Raw genomic sequence first — 22,837 nt, forward strand, 5'->3', positions numbered from 1 at the left:
TGAGGTTTTCCTCTGACAAAAAATGAATTCGCATAGTAAGCCAAATAAAGGTCAAGTCTTAAACCAGACACTGTGATTACTGAAATGGTAGCCCAGATGTAATTATTGGATCATGAAAGCTGAATGTATTTGATTAGCCTTTTATGTTGTGTTTAATTTGTAATATTAAGAAACGAACCTTTTTATGCTATGTACTTTATAATTTTAAAAAATCTTGTAATCAAGTCAGAATATTAAAAGGAACAAAGAAATGGTAAACAAGTCTGACGTATACAGAGTGGAAGTGAGCTCGTCAACTATAAATACTGACCTCGAAAAGCACTATGTTACATTCTGTTCTGGCTTGATCATTATTCATCGTTAGAAGCACTTTTTATAATTTGATTGGCGACAATGGTTTTCACCTGGTATAACATAAGTTTATCATTTTATTATTCCTTGATAGATACTTTGGCTTATAACCATGCTAATTGTGATTTAGAAAATCTCTCGATAGGTGAAATAATGTAGCCGATCTTACATTCATTCCAAAGATCGAATACTATTAGTATACTGTATTTTATGTCTCTTTTATACTTTATTTTATGTCTCTTTTATGTACTTTATATGTGTATTTAATACGATGTGCTTTGAATCACACAAGTAATGTTATCAATGATAGAATGTTCCTATAATTTTAAGGCATGTATCTGTATAGAGTATGATGTTCTTTTAAATGCCTCAGATTTAGAACATTCATCAATCATCATCAACTAATTCAGTTTTATCACAATATTGCGAGCAGTGATTATGTTCAGTGGATAAAAGAGGAAAGACTATTACTCACCGCAAAAAATCTGTAGCAGAATTTTCTTCTACATGCAACCGGTAGCGCTTTCGGAAGATGCAACTTCCTTCAACCTGTAGTAGATTTCAAAAAGGATAAAACACATGAAGGATTGTTAAAAAATGGTTAAAATGTTAGGATATGTAAAAAACAAATCTTCTGTCCAACATTAAAACACATGGGAATAGAAACTCACTCTAGTAGAAACTCACTGAGTGTACAATGTCAGTGAGTTTCTATTTCCATGTGTTTTAATGTTTGACAGAAGATTTGTTTTTTACATATCTTAACTTTTTAACCATTTTTTAAACCATCCTTCATGTTTTTTCATCCTTTTTGAAGTCTACTACAGGTTGACGAAGGAAATTGCATTTTCCGAAAGCGCTACCTGTTGTATGTAGAAGAAAATTCTACTACAGATTTTTTGCGGTGAGTTTCCTCTTTTTCTCATTAATTCAGTTTTGTTAATTAAATACATATCTAGCTAGAACTGTGGCCTCTTTCTTTTAGTCTTTCAGAAAATATTGCTAATATATCCCTTTAATATACAAGATCATTACCTACCTTAGAATAATTTATTTTATCTCAAGAACATTTATATACGAAAAGACTATAATTTTTAAGGAGACAACACACTTAGGGTCCGATACATAGATAGTTCATTTTTATAATAAAATGAATGAGGTATGTGCTTGCACGTTTAAACTTAACAGCATTCTTTTACAGAAGCTTCTGTCCTTGTTGTCCGCAGTGGCAACAGCGGCAGTGGTTGTTCGCAGGCAGCTTATAGATCCGAGGTGCGAGCTTCTTTTACCCACCAGTTTATTGAGAATGGTCGCTCACACCTCTGCCGGTCTATTTAGGCGGTAAAGAACGTAAGAAATATTTCATTTTCAACAAAGCCTTCAAAAACTCTTACCTTGCAATTGATTCAAAAGGTGACCAACGCCGGTTATCTTCTAAGCTAATAATGAAAAGTGTATTATTCTATTCCTTTTTTTTTTTTTAAAAAAAAGTTTAGTTTAGTTTAATGTACCATGATTATGTACCCAGGGTTCTTACAAAATTACTTTTATCATTTTCCCTGATTTCCAGGTGCAAGACCAACCATTTTCCCTAACCCACATTTAATAAAATAATGGTGTACTGATGGTGAATGCCTGTAAGAGCAAAATAAAGGTTTTGGCCAATGGTTCTCAACCTGTGTGCTGCGAAAGATCAGCTACTTTCTGCAACACTATACAGTACACACAGAGCCACACAAAAGGCTAATAATAGTAGACAAACAAACCAGCGTAAGCTAATCAAAGAACTGGTATTTCAGTTAGTGAATAAATTTTATAAGACATCTTTAAATAAAATTACGCATTAACGTTAAACTTTAAAAAAAAAAGAAAAAAACGAAGAAGAAATTGGCCACCCTTTTTCCAAGCGAGCAGCTGTAATTTATGAATATTTAAAAAAATATATCAACAAATTGCTTCTGTTAATTTCGAAGAAAAAAAGACGTGCTCCTAAAAATTTAGTAAACAAACGAGGAAAAAAAAAAAAAAAAAAACAATAATGGAACTTCTCAACATTTCTTCGAATGCAATAAAATGAGAAAATGAAACAATGAGTTAAACTTTTTAAAATAATGTGTAAATATATATGCAAGTGTAAGAATGCAAATTGAGAAGTTTTGACAACCACTGATTTACCCCGAATCCTATATATTCTTTGGGGCTTTCAGATTACTTTTAACTTTTAGATCTACAGACGTTAACTATTTGCCGTTATGATAAAGTGAAGAATTTCTTCTTTTACAAAACTCTTCAATAAATTTACAATAACACTGAACAATTCTTCATATAGGAGAGAGGCCATAGGTTTCTCGTCTGAAACTTAGTTTAAAAATGGTTCTAGCTCCAACGCCAAATGTAAGTTTAGTAGGCATGAGAGGATCTTGAACATTTGATTTCAGTTTGTGCACAGTGCAATTTTGGGGAAGTTTAGTGTCAGAATTTTCAATGAAACCTTTCACATTTTCATATATTTTTAAACCTCTATCTACACAATCAGCATTTTCCAGCCATTGCACTGCACAATTTTTTTTTCGGAAACAGGATTTACTCTGAATTTTCACTCTTCTTACAAAATGAGACAAACACTCTTCTTCGGGCTGGTGATTCACTGAATAAGTAATAAAGACTTCGTAAAAATTTCTTGAGGTTCCATTCAACCATTAAATGTCCCCTTGAAAGAGCATCGAGTAGCACATGCAAATCACAGGATCCAATCTGCAGAGGTTTGGTTTCACTCCTCTGTATCTATATTTCAGTTTGTAGAGAAGTCAGAAACTTCCAATTGACATTGGTTTCATCGATGCTTATTTGGAGTATCTTGGTCAAATCAAAACCCTCTGGGGAAGCTTCTTTAAATTTCAACAACAAATCACTTGTAGTTGTCCTATATAAAAAACAAGAGGTCAAGTACTTTGTTGTAACATTATATTCAATTTGGTCCCAAAATCGCACATGCAGGTCCATTTGACCTTTCCCAGCAATTTTGTTAAACGACCCGTCAAACGCAACAACAAAATATTCACATTTTTCCAAGCTGTTTGTAAGTATTTTTTTTTCTGCATAAATGGGGCAATACTATAACATATAGTGTAACTACATTTAACAGGCTCCATGTGAAAATTGTTACTGTCTGGAAAAAATCTGAAAACGAAAGTCTTCTCTTTTACACGAATTGTAACTATCTTCGCAGTTGAAAACATCATATTTTACTTGAAAATATTACAAATTACCACCTGAATTTCAGGATATGATATATTAAAGCTTCGATCCAAGCTCCAAGTTATGTACAAAAAAGTTCCCAAAATGCTTCTTGAAAGAAAATGCTAACAACAGTGTCTGCTATGGCACACTGGAGCATGTTTTGTCCTCAGCTTTCTTCATTCGACATCGGCATTTAAATTTTATTATATATTCTAAAAAAATGTTTACAGTCTATTACGGTGTGAAAAAGCATACAGTAGTAGGAAATTACGCTCATTTACTTAACAGTACTTCTACACTATTATGCTCCCAACAGAAAGAAATGCCACCATTTATAACATGAAGTATAACAAAGTATCTTCATAAATTACATTAATATTAGAAATAATGTTGTGTACTACTTTACTTAATAAATTTACACACTATAAATATAACTCTTGAAATTCAACGAAAATAATTTATTTGTAGTGCCTCTTTCAACAAATAATGACTGAATTATTGGCCTGTCTTAACAAATAGTTAAGACGGACAATAGTTTCATTTCCTGAGAAAAATCCCCAATTTTCCTTAATTTTCAGGTTGTCGAGGTTAAGCACCATTTTCCCTGACATTTGCCCTTCGTTTCATTTTCCGTTTTCCAGATTTGTAAGAATCCAAGTGCACCGAGGAAATGATAATGATTTGATGGATGGTGTAGCGAAATTTATTGATTCCTATTAAAAAAAAAAAAGAAATAAAATAAAATTAAATTAAAAAAAAATAAAAAAAAAATGGAAAAGAAAATCTTCAAGCATACTTTATTCTCCGTTCGCTCTGGGCACTGAGGCTATGAGAGTTGTTTATTCCGAACCACCAGCTGTTACGCTGGCAGTTGTATCTGTGTTCGAAGGTAGCCACGCCCCTTGAAGGACTTGTGCGTGCTTCGCGCGATGACGTAAGCTGCCTCCTAGCTGCCTGGCTGCTACGAATGCCTCGTTGCAATGTAAAACAGGTAATACTAAGGGAAAGTACGGAATCAGAGTTTTGAGTCAAAATGAACGTTCGTAACATACAATTTTTGTTGAAACATGTTTAAAAAAAATAATAATATAAACGAAAAGTAATATTGAAGTCACTAATACAGTTATCATTATAAATGCTATTTACGTTTATTCAAGACTCGAAACTTCTGGTTTTGTGGCTGTTAAAATAAAAGGGAATATAACACAAGAGTAGAAAGAAAAAAAAATAATAAAAAGTATCTCGGAGTCATCACCAGCATTCGTTCGTTAATGTTTGCTCTATTTTTAAGGCGATTATTACGGAGTGGGAGAGTTACTTTCTGCTCGTCGTTATTAGTTGTTTAATCCACTAAAAGGCTTGTTTAAAAACTAGTACTATTTAATACTGAGTAATTGATTTGATGGTTATATATTGTGGGCGAGAGGTGACTGGTTACGTCTTGCATTTGAATGATAAGAGCCCTGGGTTCAACACCATTAATTACCATTGAATATTAGTCCCAGAATAGTGATAGCACATAATAGAAAGTTTTTTATAATTGGAAAGAATAATTTAGGGCTATTTGTTACTGTGAATGGAGACTGGTAACGTACTTGGTTTGTTGTGTAAGGTACTGGATGCGATTACATTTAGCCAGTAAATGGAACCTCTTAAATAATACGTATGCGTATGCATATATATAATCTTCTAAAATACTAGGTAATAATAATATATATATATTGAATTTTCATTTTTGTAATTAGCTAATTAGCAGAAAATATATTAAATCTAAAAAGAATTGGTGAGCAGACCACATCGCGTACTAGTTCTTGGAGGAAATTAAGTAACATATATATATATATTTCAGAGCCGTAGGCTCGCCTTGTCAAATACTAACATATATCGAATCATTATCGAGCGTTTTCGGTTGGGCTCGACTGTTCAGATATTGCCTTAGCTGGCCATGTATTTTTCCTTCTCAGTTACTAACAAAAATCAGGCAGCCACAGACGTTAATTGAAATAAAATATTGTTATTGTTTTTCAACAAAATGTTTGATTTCTCTGGGATTGCGGTATATACCTATATTTCCCGCTATTATTTCTAGTTCTATTTGAACTTAATGTCTTTATGACACTACTTAGAGTAATATATATTAAAAATTACCTGTTTTACACTGCCATTTCAGTGTTGCTTGCTTAGCTTGGGCATAAAAGGGCAGGCTTGCAATACCACATCCCAGAAAATTTGACTAGTGAAATCAAACAAGGTCAAATGTTTATTAGTAGAAAACTAGATTTGACTGTTGCTATATAACATTTAAAGGTCTAAAATATTGTGTCCCTGTTATACGTATATTTATCAATTATGGAATGTAATGAAGATCGTAATATGTCCTTTAATTCAAGTTTAAATTTTTCGGGTGAATTTGATCCTTTTAAACCATTAGTAATGCAAGGATGTGCACCGGGTCATGTGGGGAACTATAGTAGAGTAGGTAATACTAGTTCTCGGATAGGAGATTTAATAAATTTAACGGACCGTAATCAAGCTGAATCTTCAGTCGTAACTATGGATAGGCCACCTATAAGATTTGAATTGAATAAGGATTTATCGAGGGCATTATACAGTACCATTCAATTACAAATAAATCAATTGCCACTTGTTGATGGCATGAATAGTGACATGTTATTTGAATTCCTAGTGGGTATCGATGATATGATAGAAAGACAAGCTATTCCGTAAGAGGCGGTATTAGTGGCTAGTCTAAGCCGAACCAAGGGTGAATTATATCGTGAATTATTATGTCTTTTAGGAGCTACCATTGGGTGGAAAGATATTTGTTCCCGATTATTTGTCAAATTTATTTCTACAATAGCGCGTTGTACATTTATACAACAAAAACTATATCGTGTTATGAATTCTATGGAGTCGTTCATGCAATTTGTACATGAAAAACAATCTATTTCGAATGTCTTGGGAATGACTCTTGACGAAGCTTCTCTTGTGAGTCTAATTTGTAATTTAGTTGTCCCCGAAATACACACGCTATACTTAAGTAATGGGATACCTAACACATTGGCAGAGTTACGTCAAATGACAGATCTTTATGATTCACATAAAAGGTATACTATGGATTTTGTGAAAATAAATCGACAGTTGCGCCCTACTAGTAATACGCTTTACCCTAGTATTCAATTTAACAATCCGAATCAGGTTTCTTCTGCATTAGGTAAAGAAGCTTTGCCAAAGAATCAAAGTAGAGCTTTCCCAAGTAATTCTGCAAATAAAGGAAAGAATGCGCGTAGATGTTTTAAATTTAATTCTGAAGTTCATGTAGCACGCTACTGCGATCGATCAACAAAAAATAAAACCTTCCATTGTAATGTAAGTAGTGATGAATATTCACATATGGGTTTTGTGTATGTAAAATTATGTGGTTTGATGAAACGTGCAATAATAGACACAGCCTCGTGCGTGAGCTTTATAAGTAAGAGTTGTTTTGATACTCTTATCAAAAAGTGTTCACCAAAGGTTTCGGAAGTTCAATTACAATTTAACGTCCTAGGAAAAAATAATGTTAACATTACAAAAGCTGCGGAACTATACTTCTTAATTCAAAATAAACGTTTTTCGGAGTGCTTTTATGTAGTCCTAACTGATGATTTTGAATTGTTGCTAAGTAATCAGTTTTTCCTTAGACATCCTGTTATCATTGACTATAATGCCAAGAAGCTTACTATACCGAGTGAGAATTTAACTGCAAAATTGTTAGTTACGCCATTACCAAATAATCGTTTTCTGCCGAGTAATGTTTCTACTTGTAGGGTCTCCTTATCGGATCCCGGTCCACCACGCCACCTTGGACTTGGGGCAAGAGGGGATACAGGCCCTATGTATTGTCAACTGATGGATGGTCACGAGAATGGTCAACTTCGTGCTGGGTCTCATGGTTCGCAGTCATGTATGCAGTCGAAGGGTGCGATTCCAAAGAAGTCCAGGCAATTTGCTCGGAGCAGAACTAAGGGAGCCAAGCAGTCCCAGGACGAGTCCTATGGCGGGTTTTCCAATGATATTTCGGTGCAGCGGCGTCCAGTGGCGGATTCACCGGAGGGGTCTTCCAGTAACTTCAAGGTGTCTGGTTCAAACATCCCAATTGGTGTACAGGATTATACTACAATGAACCGTTCATCGAATCTGCCACAGCATAATTCAACGAGGCGTTCCGAAAATCAGCGTTGGTCTACAGGGTGTCAGGAGCAGCGTGGGATTTTTGAAACCGAGTCACCAGGGGTGTTCCCAAATTATCAGCTGGACCAACCTGAGCTACAACTGAAGGGACATGAAGCCAAGGGTCAATCATGCTTTGATGCCAACCAGCATGATTCGGAAAAAGGTAATATAATTATTTCCCCTGAATTACATAAACAATTTCCTAGTTTAAATGAATATATTGTAAACCTTATGAATAATTATGATGACGTAATAACGGATAGATTGGGAGAAGTGAAAAATTTTAGATATCAAATTCAGATAAGGGATAAATCCCCTTGTGTCATGTTTGGCCGTATCAGTTGCCAAAAGATAAACTTGCCGAACTCGAAAAGTGTGTTGATGAATTAATTGAAATGGGTGTGGTTGAAGAGGTTGATACTTCTCCTTTTGTCTCGCCTTGTTTCCTTGTAGTTAACAAGGATAAATCTAAACGGCTTGTTATTAATTACGGCGATATTAATTCTAGGGTTATTATAAATGCTTTTCCGAGTCCTCAGGTTGATACTTGTATTGCAAATCTAGGGAAACATAAAATTATATCAAAGCTCGATGTAAAATCAGCATTTAATCAATGCCGACTCATGGATGATGGTAAAGTCTATACCACTTTTGCGACTCCACGCAGGTTACTTAGGCATAGATGTTTGCCAATGGGTTTCATAAATAGTGGATTTATATTAAGTAGTTTGATGCAAAAAGTGTTTAAAGGCATTGTAGGAGAATATTTTGATATATATTATGATCTCCTAACACATACTGATGACCTAGAGAAACATAAGAAAATACTTGAGCAAGTGTTAAGATAGGTTAAGACAACGGGGTATCACTGTATCTCCAAAGAAGACGAGCCTTTTCCAAACTAATATCAAGTATTTGGGTTTTGAATTTAGAGGGGGCAATATGTTTATCGATAAGGATCGATTGCAAGCTATTAATGACATTCCACGGCCTAAAAATAGAAGAGCTTTGTCACAAATATTAGGTCTTCGTAATTATTACAAGAGGTTTATACCCAATTATGGAGAGTTAGTGAATCCTTTAAATAAATTAAGATCTGAAAAAACACCCTTTAGGTGGGGGGAACAGGAAAACAGAATTTTGAAGAAAATAAAGGAAGCTTTCGCTAATCATATTTTGTTAAAAGTGCCTGATTTTAATAGTAGCTTTGTCTTGCATATCGATTCTTCAATGAAAGCCCATAGCTGTATACTCAGTCAATACTCTGAAGATGGGTTATTGCGTCCTGTGTATTTCCATTCAAAAATGATTCCTGAAGCTCACTGGAGTAAGAATATATACGAACTTGAAATGAATGCATTGATTGTGGCTCTTAATAAATTTGAAATGTTTTTACATTCTCCTTTTACAGTATACTGTGACAATAGGTCCTTGAAGTGGTTATTACATAATCACAAAAGACAAAAAAAATATAGGACGTTAATTGAGACCGTAAGTAAATTTCAGTTTAAGATAATCCATTTGCGCAGTAAGGCCAATCAAGTCGCCGACTTTTTCAGTAGGATGTACAACTATTTAGATTATGAGCCCGTTGATAATTCTATGCTAGAACTTCAATCACATGATGGAAAACAGGTTTTTGTAAATTATGCCAACTTTTGGCAGTTACCTTTGTTAAATAAACCATTGGCTCAACAGCAGCGAGATGATCCTAGGTTAAGAGAGATAATAGAGAAGATAGAAAGGAAGGAACATGTTAATGGTTACCTATTAAAGGATAAGGTTTTATTAAAGGAAACAAAAGGAAAGGTTAATGGGGGACTTAGAGCTGTTGTTCCTGAAAATTTACAAGGTACTATTATTGAATATTTTCATGATCAAATTGTCAGTGGCTCTCACCAATTATTTTATAAAACTTAATAAAATAGCTACCAGATTTAACTGGCCGGGAATGATAGAGCAGATTAGGGATTATGTGAAACGGTGTGATGTATGTCAGCGATGCAAAGATAGGAATACAAAATTAGTCGGAAAATATTACGCTCCTATTATAACTCAGCCCAATAATGCTTGGTATTTGGACGTAGCGGGTAGATGGCCTACTAGTTATGGTTATAACTATATATTAGTTATTATGGATGCAGCCAGTCGGTTTATATTTTTAGAACCTCTAAGAAATATAACTTCTAAGGTAATCTATGAAAAATTGAATAAATTATTCTATTCATACGGGTTTTGTAACAAGGTTGTGCATGATGGAGCTAGCTATTTCTCTAGCCAATACTTCAAGCATTTTCTTTATAGTGTAGGTGTAAAGGATATTAAAACCTCTCCTTATAACCCTTCCAGTAATATCACGGAAAGGGGAATTCGTTCTGTAAAGGCTATTTTGAAATTGTACGTTAATAGATGTCAAAGGAAATGGGCCCAATTATTAGATCAAGTACAATTTACCATTAACGCGAGTCAAAGTAGTCTGACTGGTAAAGCTCCGAGTGAAATTTATTTAGGGAGAAAATTGTTTACGCCTCTGGATGTACAGTGGATTTGTGACCTTGGAATCTTAGATAGAAAAGAACTTTAACCCTAAATTCGCAACCCAATTCGCTGGTCCTTATAAAATATTAAGTTACCCCACCAGAAACACTGTCTGGCTTGTACTGGTACAAGATCCGAGTGTTCGTATAAAAAGACATGTTATGTTTGTAAAGAAATATATTCCACCACGAACTGTTGTACCTAATGTGAGCTAATGTAATTTGTGTAGCTTAGACTAAGGAAATATTGTTATACCTATCATACTGTGTTCAAACTTTTATATTTACAGGCGCCTGTAAAATGTTTTCCTGGTCCTAAGCGTTGTACGGTTGTTCGCAGTAGCTACGTTCTCCGACATAAAGGAACGAAACTCCGGAATTCTTACATAATTTGTAATTCTTATGTTGGATAGAAAATAGTCGGCGTCACTGTAAGTTACATCACTTCCTTACTTTATCAGAAATCAATTAAATTTCCATAAAGATATTACGATCTTCAAAACGAATAATGGGTGTAAAAGTATTTAACTATTACAAACTATGTTATTGTGTTATTGTTGTTCTGAGTTAAATTATTTATATTTGTAAATATATATATGAAACTTAAATTCTTCCACGTAATCAATAAATTTCTTTTTATGTTGGTAAATTTTGGAGGGACCGGTTAACTTTATATGTAGCGAAATTTATTGATTCCTATAAAAAAAATGGAAAAGAAAATCTTCAAGCATACTTTATTCTCCGTTCGCTCTGGGCACTGAGGCTATGAGTTGTTTATTCCGAACCACCAGCTGTTACGTTGGCAGTTGTATCTGTGTTCGAAGGTAGCCACGCCCCTTGAAGGACTCGTGCGTGCTTCGCGCGATGACGTAAGCTGCCTCCTAGCTGCCTGGCTGCTACGAATGCCTCGTTGCAGTGTAAAACAGGTAATACTAAGGGAAAGTACGGAATCAGATTTTTGAGTCAAAATGAACGTTCGTAACATACAATTCTTGTTGAAACATGTTTTAAAAAAAATAATATAAACGAAAAGTAATATTGAAGTCACTAATACAGTTATCATTATAAATGCTATTTACGTTTATTCAAGACTCGAAACTTCTGGTTTTGTGGCTGTTAAAATAAAAGGGAATATAACACAAGAGTAGAAAGAAAAAAAAATAATAAAAAGTATCTGGGAGTCATCACCAGCATTCGTTCGTTAATGTTTGCTCTATTTTTAAGGCGATTATTACGGAGTGGGAGAGTTACTTTCTGCTCGTCGTTATTAGTTGTTTAATCCACTAAAAGGCTTGTTTAAAAACTAGTACTATTTAGTACTGAGTAATTGATTTGATGGTTATATATTGTGGGCGAGAGGTGGCTGGTTACGTCTTGCATTTGAATGATAAGAGCCCTGGGTTCAACACCATTAATTACCATTGAATATTAGTCCCAGAATAGTGATAGCACATAATAGAAAGTTTTTTATAATTGGAAAGAATAATTTAGGGCTATTTGTTATTGTGAATGGAGACTGGTAACGTACTTGGTTTGTTGTGCAAGGTACTGGATGCGATTATATTTAGCCAGTAAATGGAACCTCTTAAATAATACGTATGCATATATATAATCTTCTAAAATACTAGGTAATAATAATATATATATATTGAATTTTCATTTTTGTAATTAGCTAATTAGCAGAAAATATATTAAATCTAAAGAATTGGTGAGCAGACCACATCGCGTACTAGTTCTTGGAGGAAATTAAGTAACATATATATATATATTTCAGAGCCGTAGGCTCGCCTTGTCAAATACTAACATATATCGAATCATTATCGAGCGTTTTCGGTTGGGCTCGACTGTTCAGATATTGTCTTAGCTGGCTATGTATTTTTCCTTCTCAGTTACTAACAAAAATCAGGCAGCCACAGACGTTAATTGAAATAAAATATTGTTATTGTTTTTCAACAAAATGTTTGATTTCTCTGGGATTGCGGTATATACCTATACTTCCCGGTATTACTTCTAGTTCTATTTGAACTTAATGTCTTTATGACACTACTTAGAGTAATACAATGGTAATGGTGAAATGACGAAAGTGGAAGGAAACTAGAAAATCCCAAGAAAACCTTAGCACACAATTTTGGTCCTCACAAAGCCCACTTTCCAGTATTTCAGTATAGAAAGATGTCATATATGGAAAATTTGCTGTTGCATTGTATTTTGATACAGTTAATTCACTTTTACTGTATGATGATTAGTTTGAGTTGTTGGTTTTCTTACGCTACTCACAGTAAACAGTGAGACTTAAATCGATATAAAGAACTAATAAATGTTCAAAACAGAATTTCTGTTAACATAAAAAGATTATGGAGATCTCACCGTATTGTGCAAAAGAAATATTTACCTGACTCTTCATAGAACGAGTTTTTCAATTTTCAAATAATTACCTTCTGGGATCATTCTAGGAGTGCTCCTCAGAAGAAACGGCTTCAATTTATTAGGATGCATCATATTTTGATTGAGGCACTTCTTTTGATATAATGACTGCTTGTAGTTCTGGAAGTGTAAATAATTTGTTTTAGTCAACAAGACTTAAATTTTAGTTTCAAAGTTGTTTTAACCAATGTTAAATCTAATAACACAATTAAGTACACGAAAATTCTCTATTTCTTTTAACCCAGTTTTTACAAAGATATTAATAGTTTAAATCAAAAGTTACTTGATACGAAAGGACAACAATTCCTAAAATTATTTTCAAAATAATGAAAATCTCGAACTCGGAAATGAATATGTAACTTTATCTCTTTGATTTTTCCCAAAAATATTACTGAAACACAACAACCGATTCCCATCAGCTTCATTTCAATATGCAAACAGATTTCCATACCTAGTCAGAGGCTGCCCAGTTATATCAACGATAGATCGCCTGCGCCAAAAAATTCCCTTTTTATATTTTCTTATGAGTTGAAATAAAATATTCTCAATAATAATAATAATAATAATAATAATAACAATAAATCATGTCCTCTTTAACCATAGTAAACGCACTGGCAAACTCAAATAAATGAGAACATTAGGTCAACGAGGACTTCCTCTTTCTTTCTAAAATTTAAGTAAATTTTGACATATGAAAAGGTATATAAGTCTGACAATCAGTATTTAGTACCCTTACTAGAAACAAAATCAAACAAATTATCTTAAGGATGCCAACAAATACTAAACAATATATTCTACATATTAAAGAACTAGGTTACTAAAAGACAGATCTTTCTTTCAGAAGGTGGGAAAAAATACTCAACTGGGAGGACGGCGTCATGCTTTACCTTACAAGTAGCAATGAACGCTACTAAATTCAAAATGGCATTTTAAGGTAGGCAATAAGTGGCAGGCATGGCTGGTATGCCATAGATGTTGATTTTACTTCGACCTCACTCACCCTCGCCCTCGTGAAGGGAATTGTCCATCACCCTCGCACACCCTCCACCTCGCAGTGAAAGGTGTCTCTCGCCCTCACGAACGGAGTTGTCCATCACTCTCGCCCTCGTGCTGGAAACTTGTCCTCTTTCCAAACGACCCTCGTATTTTATTATTCGTTTCTTTCCTTCAATATTCTTAATAAACTCAATTTGTAAATTATGCTCTTCAGTTGCTTTCACATTCTTTATATCCATACGAGATTTTTCAAACTTATCTCTCTAGGTCATATAGTCTATTTTATGATAGATTAATTACCTCTACTAGTTAAATTTATTATACCTCTACTATAGTAGTCGCGCCGAGTCGTGATGCTTGACCTAGATCTGCCGATTTCACCACCCAATAGAACGCGAGGGTGTGTTTCGGTCGTCAACCCCCACCCATCACATTTTGTCAGTGTCGTCTCTCGCTCTACACGGAAGACATCTCCCGAGAGTACAGTGTTGTCGGATTGGCGCCAAGTTTCGTTTTGTTAATTGTTTATTGTTGCGTTATATTTTTGTTGTTACTATTCGCGTTATTGTTACCGTTTTAGAAGAATTGTTATAGTGGTTATTGTTGTGCAGTGTTATTATTGGTAATTTTTAAGTGTTTTCGTGTGCCTCTGTGTATATGTGATATACGTGTATACTCTTATACGCGTACTTGTTACTGAATTCGTTTATTCCCTTTTTCACCTTGGGTTCCTGTTCTGTTCTTGGGATATGCAATATGAGTGATATTAGAAACAATAAGAAGGTGATTCACAAGCAAGGGAGATCTATTGTATATAGTGTTCTCCAGTTTTTTAAAAAAGAAGCCAAAGCAGGAGCTCCTCTAATCAACATAAACAAAGTGCAGGAGAGAACTGCAGAAGCTTGTGGGGTAAGCAGGAGCTCTGTTCAACGCATAACTGGAGAGGCAAAGGGAGCGCAAGCTTCAAGAGGTGAAACATCCTTCGTTTCTCCAAGGAAACGAATAAACAGAAGACCAGTTATCACTGATCTGGATGATTTTGATAAAAATGTTCTTCGGAGGAGAATATTCCATTACTATGAGAAGGGTGAGTATTCTACTGTGGATAAACTTCTTCGTGATATGAGGAGTGAAATTAACTTTAAGGGGAAAGCAACGTCCTTACGTTCCATTTTGAAGTCAATGGGTTTCCATTACCGGAATACAAAAGATGGTCGAAAGTACCTTCTTGAAAGGAACGATATTGCGGCTTCGCGTGTAACATTTTTACGCAAAATCTGCAAGGCAAGAGAAGAGGGGCGGGAGATATTTTACCTTGATGAGACATTTGTGCACAAAAACCACTCTCATTCCAAGGTGTGGCAAGACGAAGACGGAAAAGGTGGTTTGAACGTGCCTGTGGGAAAAGGAAAAAGAATAATAGTGTGCCATGTGGGTTCCGGGAAAAGGGGATTTGTGCCAGGATGCAAATTAGTTTTCCGCGGAAAACAGAACTCTGCTGACTACCACCATGAAATGAATGCAGCTGTTTTCAAGGAATGGTTTTTAAACTTTCTTAATAAGTTACATGACTTAGAGGTGAAAAATGCTGTAATTGTGATGGACAACGCGAGTTACCACTCAGTAATCTTGAATAGATCGCCAACTACGAATACAAAGAAAAATGACATAATTGAGTGGTTATCAAAAAACAATATTCCACACGATCCGAAGCAAACCCGTGTTGAGCTTTTGAAAATTGTACAGATGTCCAAACCTCGCATTAAAATGTACGAATTGGACGAAATTGCGTCAAGTTTTGGGCACACTGTAATCAGACTGCCTCCCTATCATTGCCACTACAACCCAATAGAGATGATATGGGCACAAGTGAAGAGATCGATTGCAGACAAAAACAACACGTTTAGGCTAAACGATGTAGAAAATCTCGTAAATATTGCTTTGGACAGCGTATCTATACATCAGTGGGAGACATGTGTTGGTCACGCTGAAAAACTACAAAACGAAGATTTTCGTCTCGAAGTGGTTGCTGATAGCACAATGGAAAATATTATTATAAATTTAGAAGACAGCGATACGGAGAGCGAAGTTTACGTAGAAACAAACGAAGATGGACAAGAGGATGAAGAGGAAGAACAACTTGCTGTCCCTCTGGAATAGGTAAGATGTTTTTCTTTTCTATCTTTTTTTTTTTTTAACTGTCTTATATGTTTGGCAACGTTGTTGGTGAATTTCAGCTGTTTGACGTTTCCCCACGTGCGCGCTCGGGAAGCGACTCCACGAATTGTACCGAAGTTTTCCGATGTGTTGGAGCTCAAGCGAAATATTTCTATGATTGGTTTAGAGCCCAAGCTTCACGACTGAGCGCGACTACTATAGTTACGTCTGTTTTATACTCAATATTCAGAAAAGAAAAATCAAGCTGGTGATGGTTAGATACACCATTCATAAAAGTACATAATCAGTCACCTTCAATTCTTTCCCTTGTGTTAGTAATACAACGATTTGACCATCTTGCTTGCGACCAGTTCGTCCCATCTTTTGAACCATTCTAATGGGAGATTTACTTGCGTTGTAACAAATAATAAGATCTACTTCTCCTATATCTAAGCCTTCTTCGCCTACACACGTCGAAATTAACGTATTATAGTCTCCATTTCTGAACTTCTGCAATTTGCACCATTCATAAAAGTATACATTTACCTACCTTCAATTCTTTTCCTTGTGTTAGTAATACAACGATTCGACCATCTCGCTTGCGACCAGTTCGTCCCATCCTTTGAACCATTCTAATGGGAGATTTACTTGCGTCGTAACAAATAATAAGATCTACTTCTCCTATATCTAAGCCTTCTTCGCCTACACACGTCGAAATTAACGTATTATAGTCTCCATTTCTGAACTTCTGCAATACCTAAGAGAAATATATTCAAGTTTTAGAAAAAGGACATAAGTAATTACAAGTTTAAAAAAAGTACAGTTTTAAAAGCTGAGCTGAAACCATTAAGAAATAAAATTAACATATTTCATTTGGATATCGGAATGCTATGATAAATATACTTTGCTCAAACTATGACAATGAAATAGAAATCTAATATTAACAATATAGGAACAACATTTTTGAGTTGCAGTAAACCATATTCCTTGAATACATAATTTACACCCAAGGTTACCGTTAATGCCCTCATAGCTGAGTGGTTAGCACGCGAAACTTCTGTTCATGTTGATCGAGGTTCGATCCTCGGTAGGGAAGCTGTAAATCTCTATATTGAGTCGTGCTAGAAAGGAATGTTAAACACTTTAAACAACTTTACTTGAGGATCTTAACTTTGAGTTGTTGTTATAATAATAATAATAATAATAATAATAATAATAATAATAATAATAATAATAATAATAATAATAATAATAATAATAATAATAATAATAATTGTAGTAGTTGTAGTTGTAGTAGTAGTAGTAGTAGTAGTAGTAGTTGTTGTAGTTGTTGTTGTTGTTGTGGTTACTACTACTACTACTTAAGGAATTGGAAAGTCTGAAATTAAAATCATGGTTGTCATTTCCAGTGCAATTACGAAAGCAGCCTTTCAGAATGAATAGAATGACTGGACAAGAATTCCCTCCTGATTTAGCTTCTGTTTTAATAGCAAAAACAGGCATTGCTTATGAGGATAAATTTTCCCTTACTTTATTGCTCGTACTATTTGTAAAATTACACTAGAGGGAGCATAAAGGCTTATTTCTAGTTCGATCCTATGTCGCAAGTTTGTGACGGACAAAATTGTGGTAGTGTGTTCTCTCCTTTCCTCATATGCTCACATTACATGATCACTGAACTAGCATTTATCTTCCAATTTGTTTCCCCTATAGGACATAACGTCTACATTTTGCAAACCAAACAGAACGCGCGACATTGAAGTAATATATCTTTACATCTAATTTCATTAAACAGTACACTATAATAAGTTGTTAAAAAAAACTTGTATACCTCGATTAAATCCATTCTAAAATGAGAAAGACAATAAAGGACTTTTATTGTAAGTATACCACACGATACTTATTATTACAAAGAAAATGAGCAAATAAGTATAATAGAGCTGCCCGTAACAAGTTTTTGAGTTTAAGTGGTTTCTTTACGAAAAGAACACATAATCAAACAATCCTTTTGTATATACTAATAATGTCATATTAATAAAGTCCTACTATATTATATACTAATAAACTGCTGTAAAGAATCTGAGAGTCCCTCTTAGGTTCTGCTGTTTTTTATCTTCATGTAACTTGTGTACTTAACTTGGGTTAAAATTAAACGATAATTAGTAATGTAACAAATAGTTAAGTACCTAACTATTGAATTACACTACAACTCAAATTCTTTGACGGTTAATGATCAAACATGCATATGAGGTTAAACTACACGGCTAAAATACAAAATTTAGAAGTGTTGTCAAGATTTGGTATTTTCCCAAAATCGTCTTCTACCTGGAGCTAGACCTAGCAACAAACAAAAGATAAACAATTACGACAAATTAATTTTTCGGAAATGTAGGGACCATATACAACCGTTAACTCTCAAAGAATTTGAACTGTGATATATTTCAATGGTTATACACATAATAACCTATTACATTACTAATTGACACACAATCATAGTCATACGTCTTGCGAATAAAATCAGAAAAATAAACACACTGCTGCACAAGACTGCACTTATTTAATATAAAGACATTTACACGTGACGTTTCGATCTTCTAGCCAAGATCCTCATCAGACGTACACTCTGATGGGGATCTTGGCTAGAAGATCGAAACGTCACGTGTAAATGTGTTTTTATATTGGATAAGTGCAGTCTTGTTCAGCAGTGTGTTTATTTTTCTACATTACTAATAATTGTTTAATTCTAGCATAAGTTAAAAATGAAGTGCGTAAGCTACACAAAGAAAAGAATTAGAAGAGCCAAATAGAAACTCTCACATACCGTATTTACGCGATTCTAAGATGCACTTTTTTGTCGACTATTTTGCCTCCAAAATCAAGGTGCGTCTTAGATTTGTTACACAAATTTAGGCCAGATTAGATGGAATTTTGCCAAAAAATTGCTAATCCGCATAGTCACGATTCTGTAAAGAATGTGTGTACGAACAGAATGCAGAAATAAAATGGTGCATTTTACGCGAAATAAAAACCCTTTAAAATTAGCCCGCAAACCAGTGGTAAATGAAAGAGACGAATCATTGTTGTGAATTTACGATACCGGAGATTGTTATTTCCCCTCCCACATACCGTGGTTGGTATCTTCCTCCGTTTAAAGAGCACAAACAAGTGAGTTACACACCTTGAAGCACGACAATTGATAACAAAATAAGGAGTTTAAAAATGCTCCAAATCAGAAGTTGGAGGCACAAACAGGTTTGGAAACGAGGGAGTGGGCGGGTAAGTGAGTCTGGATGTATGTGGAGTGTAATAAAATGATCCATTTCAATGAATTGTGTTTTTTCATTTCAAGTACAACCCCAGGTTCTGACGTGTACTATTGCACCACAATGTTGTCAAAGGTTTTTGTTCTAAACAGTTCCGGTTCTTTACTAATAGGTGCACAATCTTTTAAAAATGTCAACTCAAACTTTGAAACAAAAATTTCAAACAAAAATCTTTGAAACAAAATTTTGAAACGAAAAAAAATTCAAACAAAAAATTTCAAACCAAAAAAAATTCAAACAAAAATTTGAAGCGAAAAAATTTCAAACAAAATTTTGAAACAAAAAATTTCAAACAAAAAATTTGGAAACGAAAAATTTTAAACAAAAAATTTTAAACAAAATTTTCGAACAAAAATTTTCAAACAAAAAATTTCAAACGAAAAAATTTTCAAACAAAAATTTCAAACGAAAAAATCTCAAACAAAATTTTGAAACAAAAAATTTGGAAACGAAAAAATTTTCAAACAAAAAAATTTCAAGCAAAAAAAATTTCATACTAAAAAAATTTTACGTTTCACGGTTAACCGTCAAACTTTATCCGGTTTTTAACTATTCGATTAACAAATAAACGGTTTTGATCATATTTATCAGTGAGTGCAAAATGTTGAACGAAACCAAGATTTTTTAAATGTTAAACAAAAACTTAAAACTGAATACAGCAAAGATTTGAAAATCATCAGCCAATCAGATTGCACGAAAGATAGTGATCAACCAATCAGATTGCAGGAAAGATAGTGATCAACCAATCAAATTGCATTAACAATAACTTTGCCAGTGTTGTAGCATGTATTGCCTTTCGTCTATGAGTCATAAGATTCAATAAGGATAGCTATCAGATTTCAAATCAATCACCACCAATGATCTTAGACTATGAGCTGTGACTAAAGTTCAATGTATTGTTTCTAATTTCGCGCCTTATGTTAAAATTCTGTTTATCACCATTCCCAAATTTAAAGAATACTTCTCCTGATATACCTAAGTCTTAGAGTTAATCATATTATTATATGTTCAATAAGGTCAATAATGTCCGTCAATTGTTTACCTGAGTAGAACCAACTGTTTTCTAGAAGTGTGTGTACTCAAACTTAAGAAGTACCACAACAAAGGAAATGAATCCCTGTACACTACCTCATCAAGGTCAATCACGTGGTACATCGTATTGCTTACGTTTATATTTGGCTGTAATAATCAATATCAATGACGCATTCTCAAATTATCCTACAAAGTTTAAATGTACCAATGTCCTGGACTCCTAATCCCATCATAGGTTAATAACTGATCACGTGATCATACTCATATTTGACAATGATTTACCCAAAGAACAATTACCAATTATTGATATGACAATAAGAAATGTACCCCTCCCAAAATTTAAGATTGGTACACAAATACACCTGTGTCTTATGAAAAAGTAATAAATCCTGTACTTATTCAATAATAAAGCCGGTCAATAACCTTTAAATTTTGAATATTTGGCCATAAGAGGAATACCAATGGGTCCTAGAAAACGTTTACCGAATTTTATTATTTGATAATTCCCAAATTTAAAAGAGAACATAAACATATAGAGGTAATAAACCATATAACGTATTAAATAGGGGTCAATAACATCCGAAATTTGATTTTTGGTAGTTCTTTACCCATGAAAGGGAACGATGTGGACCATCCAAATTTATAGTGGTACATATTGAAGACCTGTACGAAGATACCAAATGCTTATATTAATCAATTTCTAAAACTGAGTGGATGAGTCAAGATACCCCTCCCAAATTTTTTAAAGGGTGCATCAATATACCCATGTCTTATAATAGGGAATGGACCAATATACATAACCATATAATCATATAAGGTAATAGGACCTCATCCAAGGGGTGAACCAAAATACCAAACACGTGGTTGTAGTAAAATTTGGCAATTTTTTTTACGCATGAAAGGGAACAAGGTGAACTACCCAAATTTATCATAATACATGTTAGGGTCCAGTACTATAATACCAAATATATAAAATGAGCAATTTCCAAAATTTAAGGGGTGGGCCAAAGTACCCCTCCCAAAAAAATTTAAAGAGTGCACAAATGTACCTATGTCTTATGATAGGTAATGGACCCCTATACATGACCATATAACCATATAAGGTAATAGGACCTCATCCAAGAGGACAAATTGGGCCAAAAGACCAAACACGTGGTTGTACTAAAATTTGGCAATTTCGTACCCCTAAAAGGGAACGAGGTGGAACACCCAAATTTATCATAATAATACATGTTAAGGTCCGGTACTATAATACCAAATATATAAAATGAGCAATTTCCAAAATTTAAGGGGTGGGCCAAAGTACCCCTCCCAAAAATTTTAAAGGAGTGCACAAATGTACCTATGTCTTATGATAGGGAATAGACCCCTATACATAACCATATAACCATATAAGGTAATAGAACCTCATCCAAGAGGATAAATTGGGCCAAAAGACCAAACACGTGGTACAACGTATTGCTTACGTTTATATTTTTGACAATTTTGTATCCCTAAAAGGGAACGAGGTGGAACACCCAAATTTATCATAATACATGTTAAGGTCCGGTACTATAATACCAAATGTTTAAATTGGGCAATTTCCAAAATTTAAGGGGTGGGCCAAAGTACCCCTCCCAAATTTTTAAAGGAGTGCACAAATGTACCTATGTCTTATGATAGGGAATAGACCCCTATACATAACCATATAACCATATAAGGTAATAGAACCTCATCCAAGAGGTTAAATTGGGCCAAAAGACCAAACACGTGGTACAACGTATTGCTTACGTTTATATTTTGGCAATTTTGTACCCCTAGAAGGAAACGAGGTGGACCGCCCAAATTTATCACGATACATGTTAGGGTCCTGTGCTATAATACCAAATGTTTAAATTGGTCAATTTCCAAAATTTAAGGGGTGGGCCATGGTACCCCTCCCAAATTTTTCAAGGGGTGCATTAATATACCCATGTCTTATGAAAGGTAATGGACCCCTGTATACGCCCATATAACTATATAGGGTAATAACACCTCATCCAAGGGGATAAATTAGGTCAAAAACCCCCGAAATTTGAATTTTTGGCAATTTTTTACCCCTAAAAGGGAATGAGGTGGACCACCCAAATTTATCATAATACATATTAGGGTCCTATACTATTATACCCAATGTTGAAATTGGGCAATTTCCAAAATTTAAGGGGGATGGTCCTATGTACCCCTAAAAGGGAATGAGGTGGACCACCCAAATTTATCATAGTACATATTAGGGTCCTGTACTATAATACCCAATGTTGAAATTGGGCAATTTCCAAAATTGAAGGGGTGGGCCAAGGTACCCCTCCCAAAAATTTCAAGGGGTGCATTAATATACCCTTGTCTTATGAAAGGTAATGGACCCCTGTATACGTCCATATAACCATATAGGGTAATAACACCTCATCCAAGGGGATAAATTAGGTCAAAAACCCCCGAAATTTGACTTTTTGGCAATTTTTTACCCATGAAAGGGAACGACATAGACACCCAATACTGTTAGAGGTACATACTGTGGTCCTAGGCTACCATACCAAATTTTTAGAT

At 34.4% G+C, this 22,837-nt stretch overlaps 1 protein-coding gene across 6 annotated transcripts in view; it reads right to left on the reverse strand.

The window, feature by feature from the left end:
• Positions 1-22,837, reverse strand: part of Fancm (FA complementation group M) — a 255,915-nt gene that overhangs the window by 106,945 nt on the left and 126,133 nt on the right. For all 6 annotated transcript variants that reach the window (XM_081735480.1, XM_081735483.1, XM_081735478.1 and 3 more), the window contains 2 exons: positions 16,471-16,677; positions 12,779-12,887 (listed from right to left, as the gene is read on the reverse strand). In XM_081735480.1, the coding sequence (XP_081591606.1) occupies positions 12,779-12,887; positions 16,471-16,677 (316 nt within the window). The remainder of the gene's footprint in view (positions 1-12,778; positions 12,888-16,470; positions 16,678-22,837) is intronic.

Source organism: Thermobia domestica, chromosome 13 (genome assembly GCF_964235325.1).
Source record: "Thermobia domestica chromosome 13, izTheDome1.hap1.1, whole genome shotgun sequence".
NCBI lineage: Eukaryota > Metazoa > Arthropoda > Insecta > Zygentoma > Lepismatidae > Thermobia > Thermobia domestica.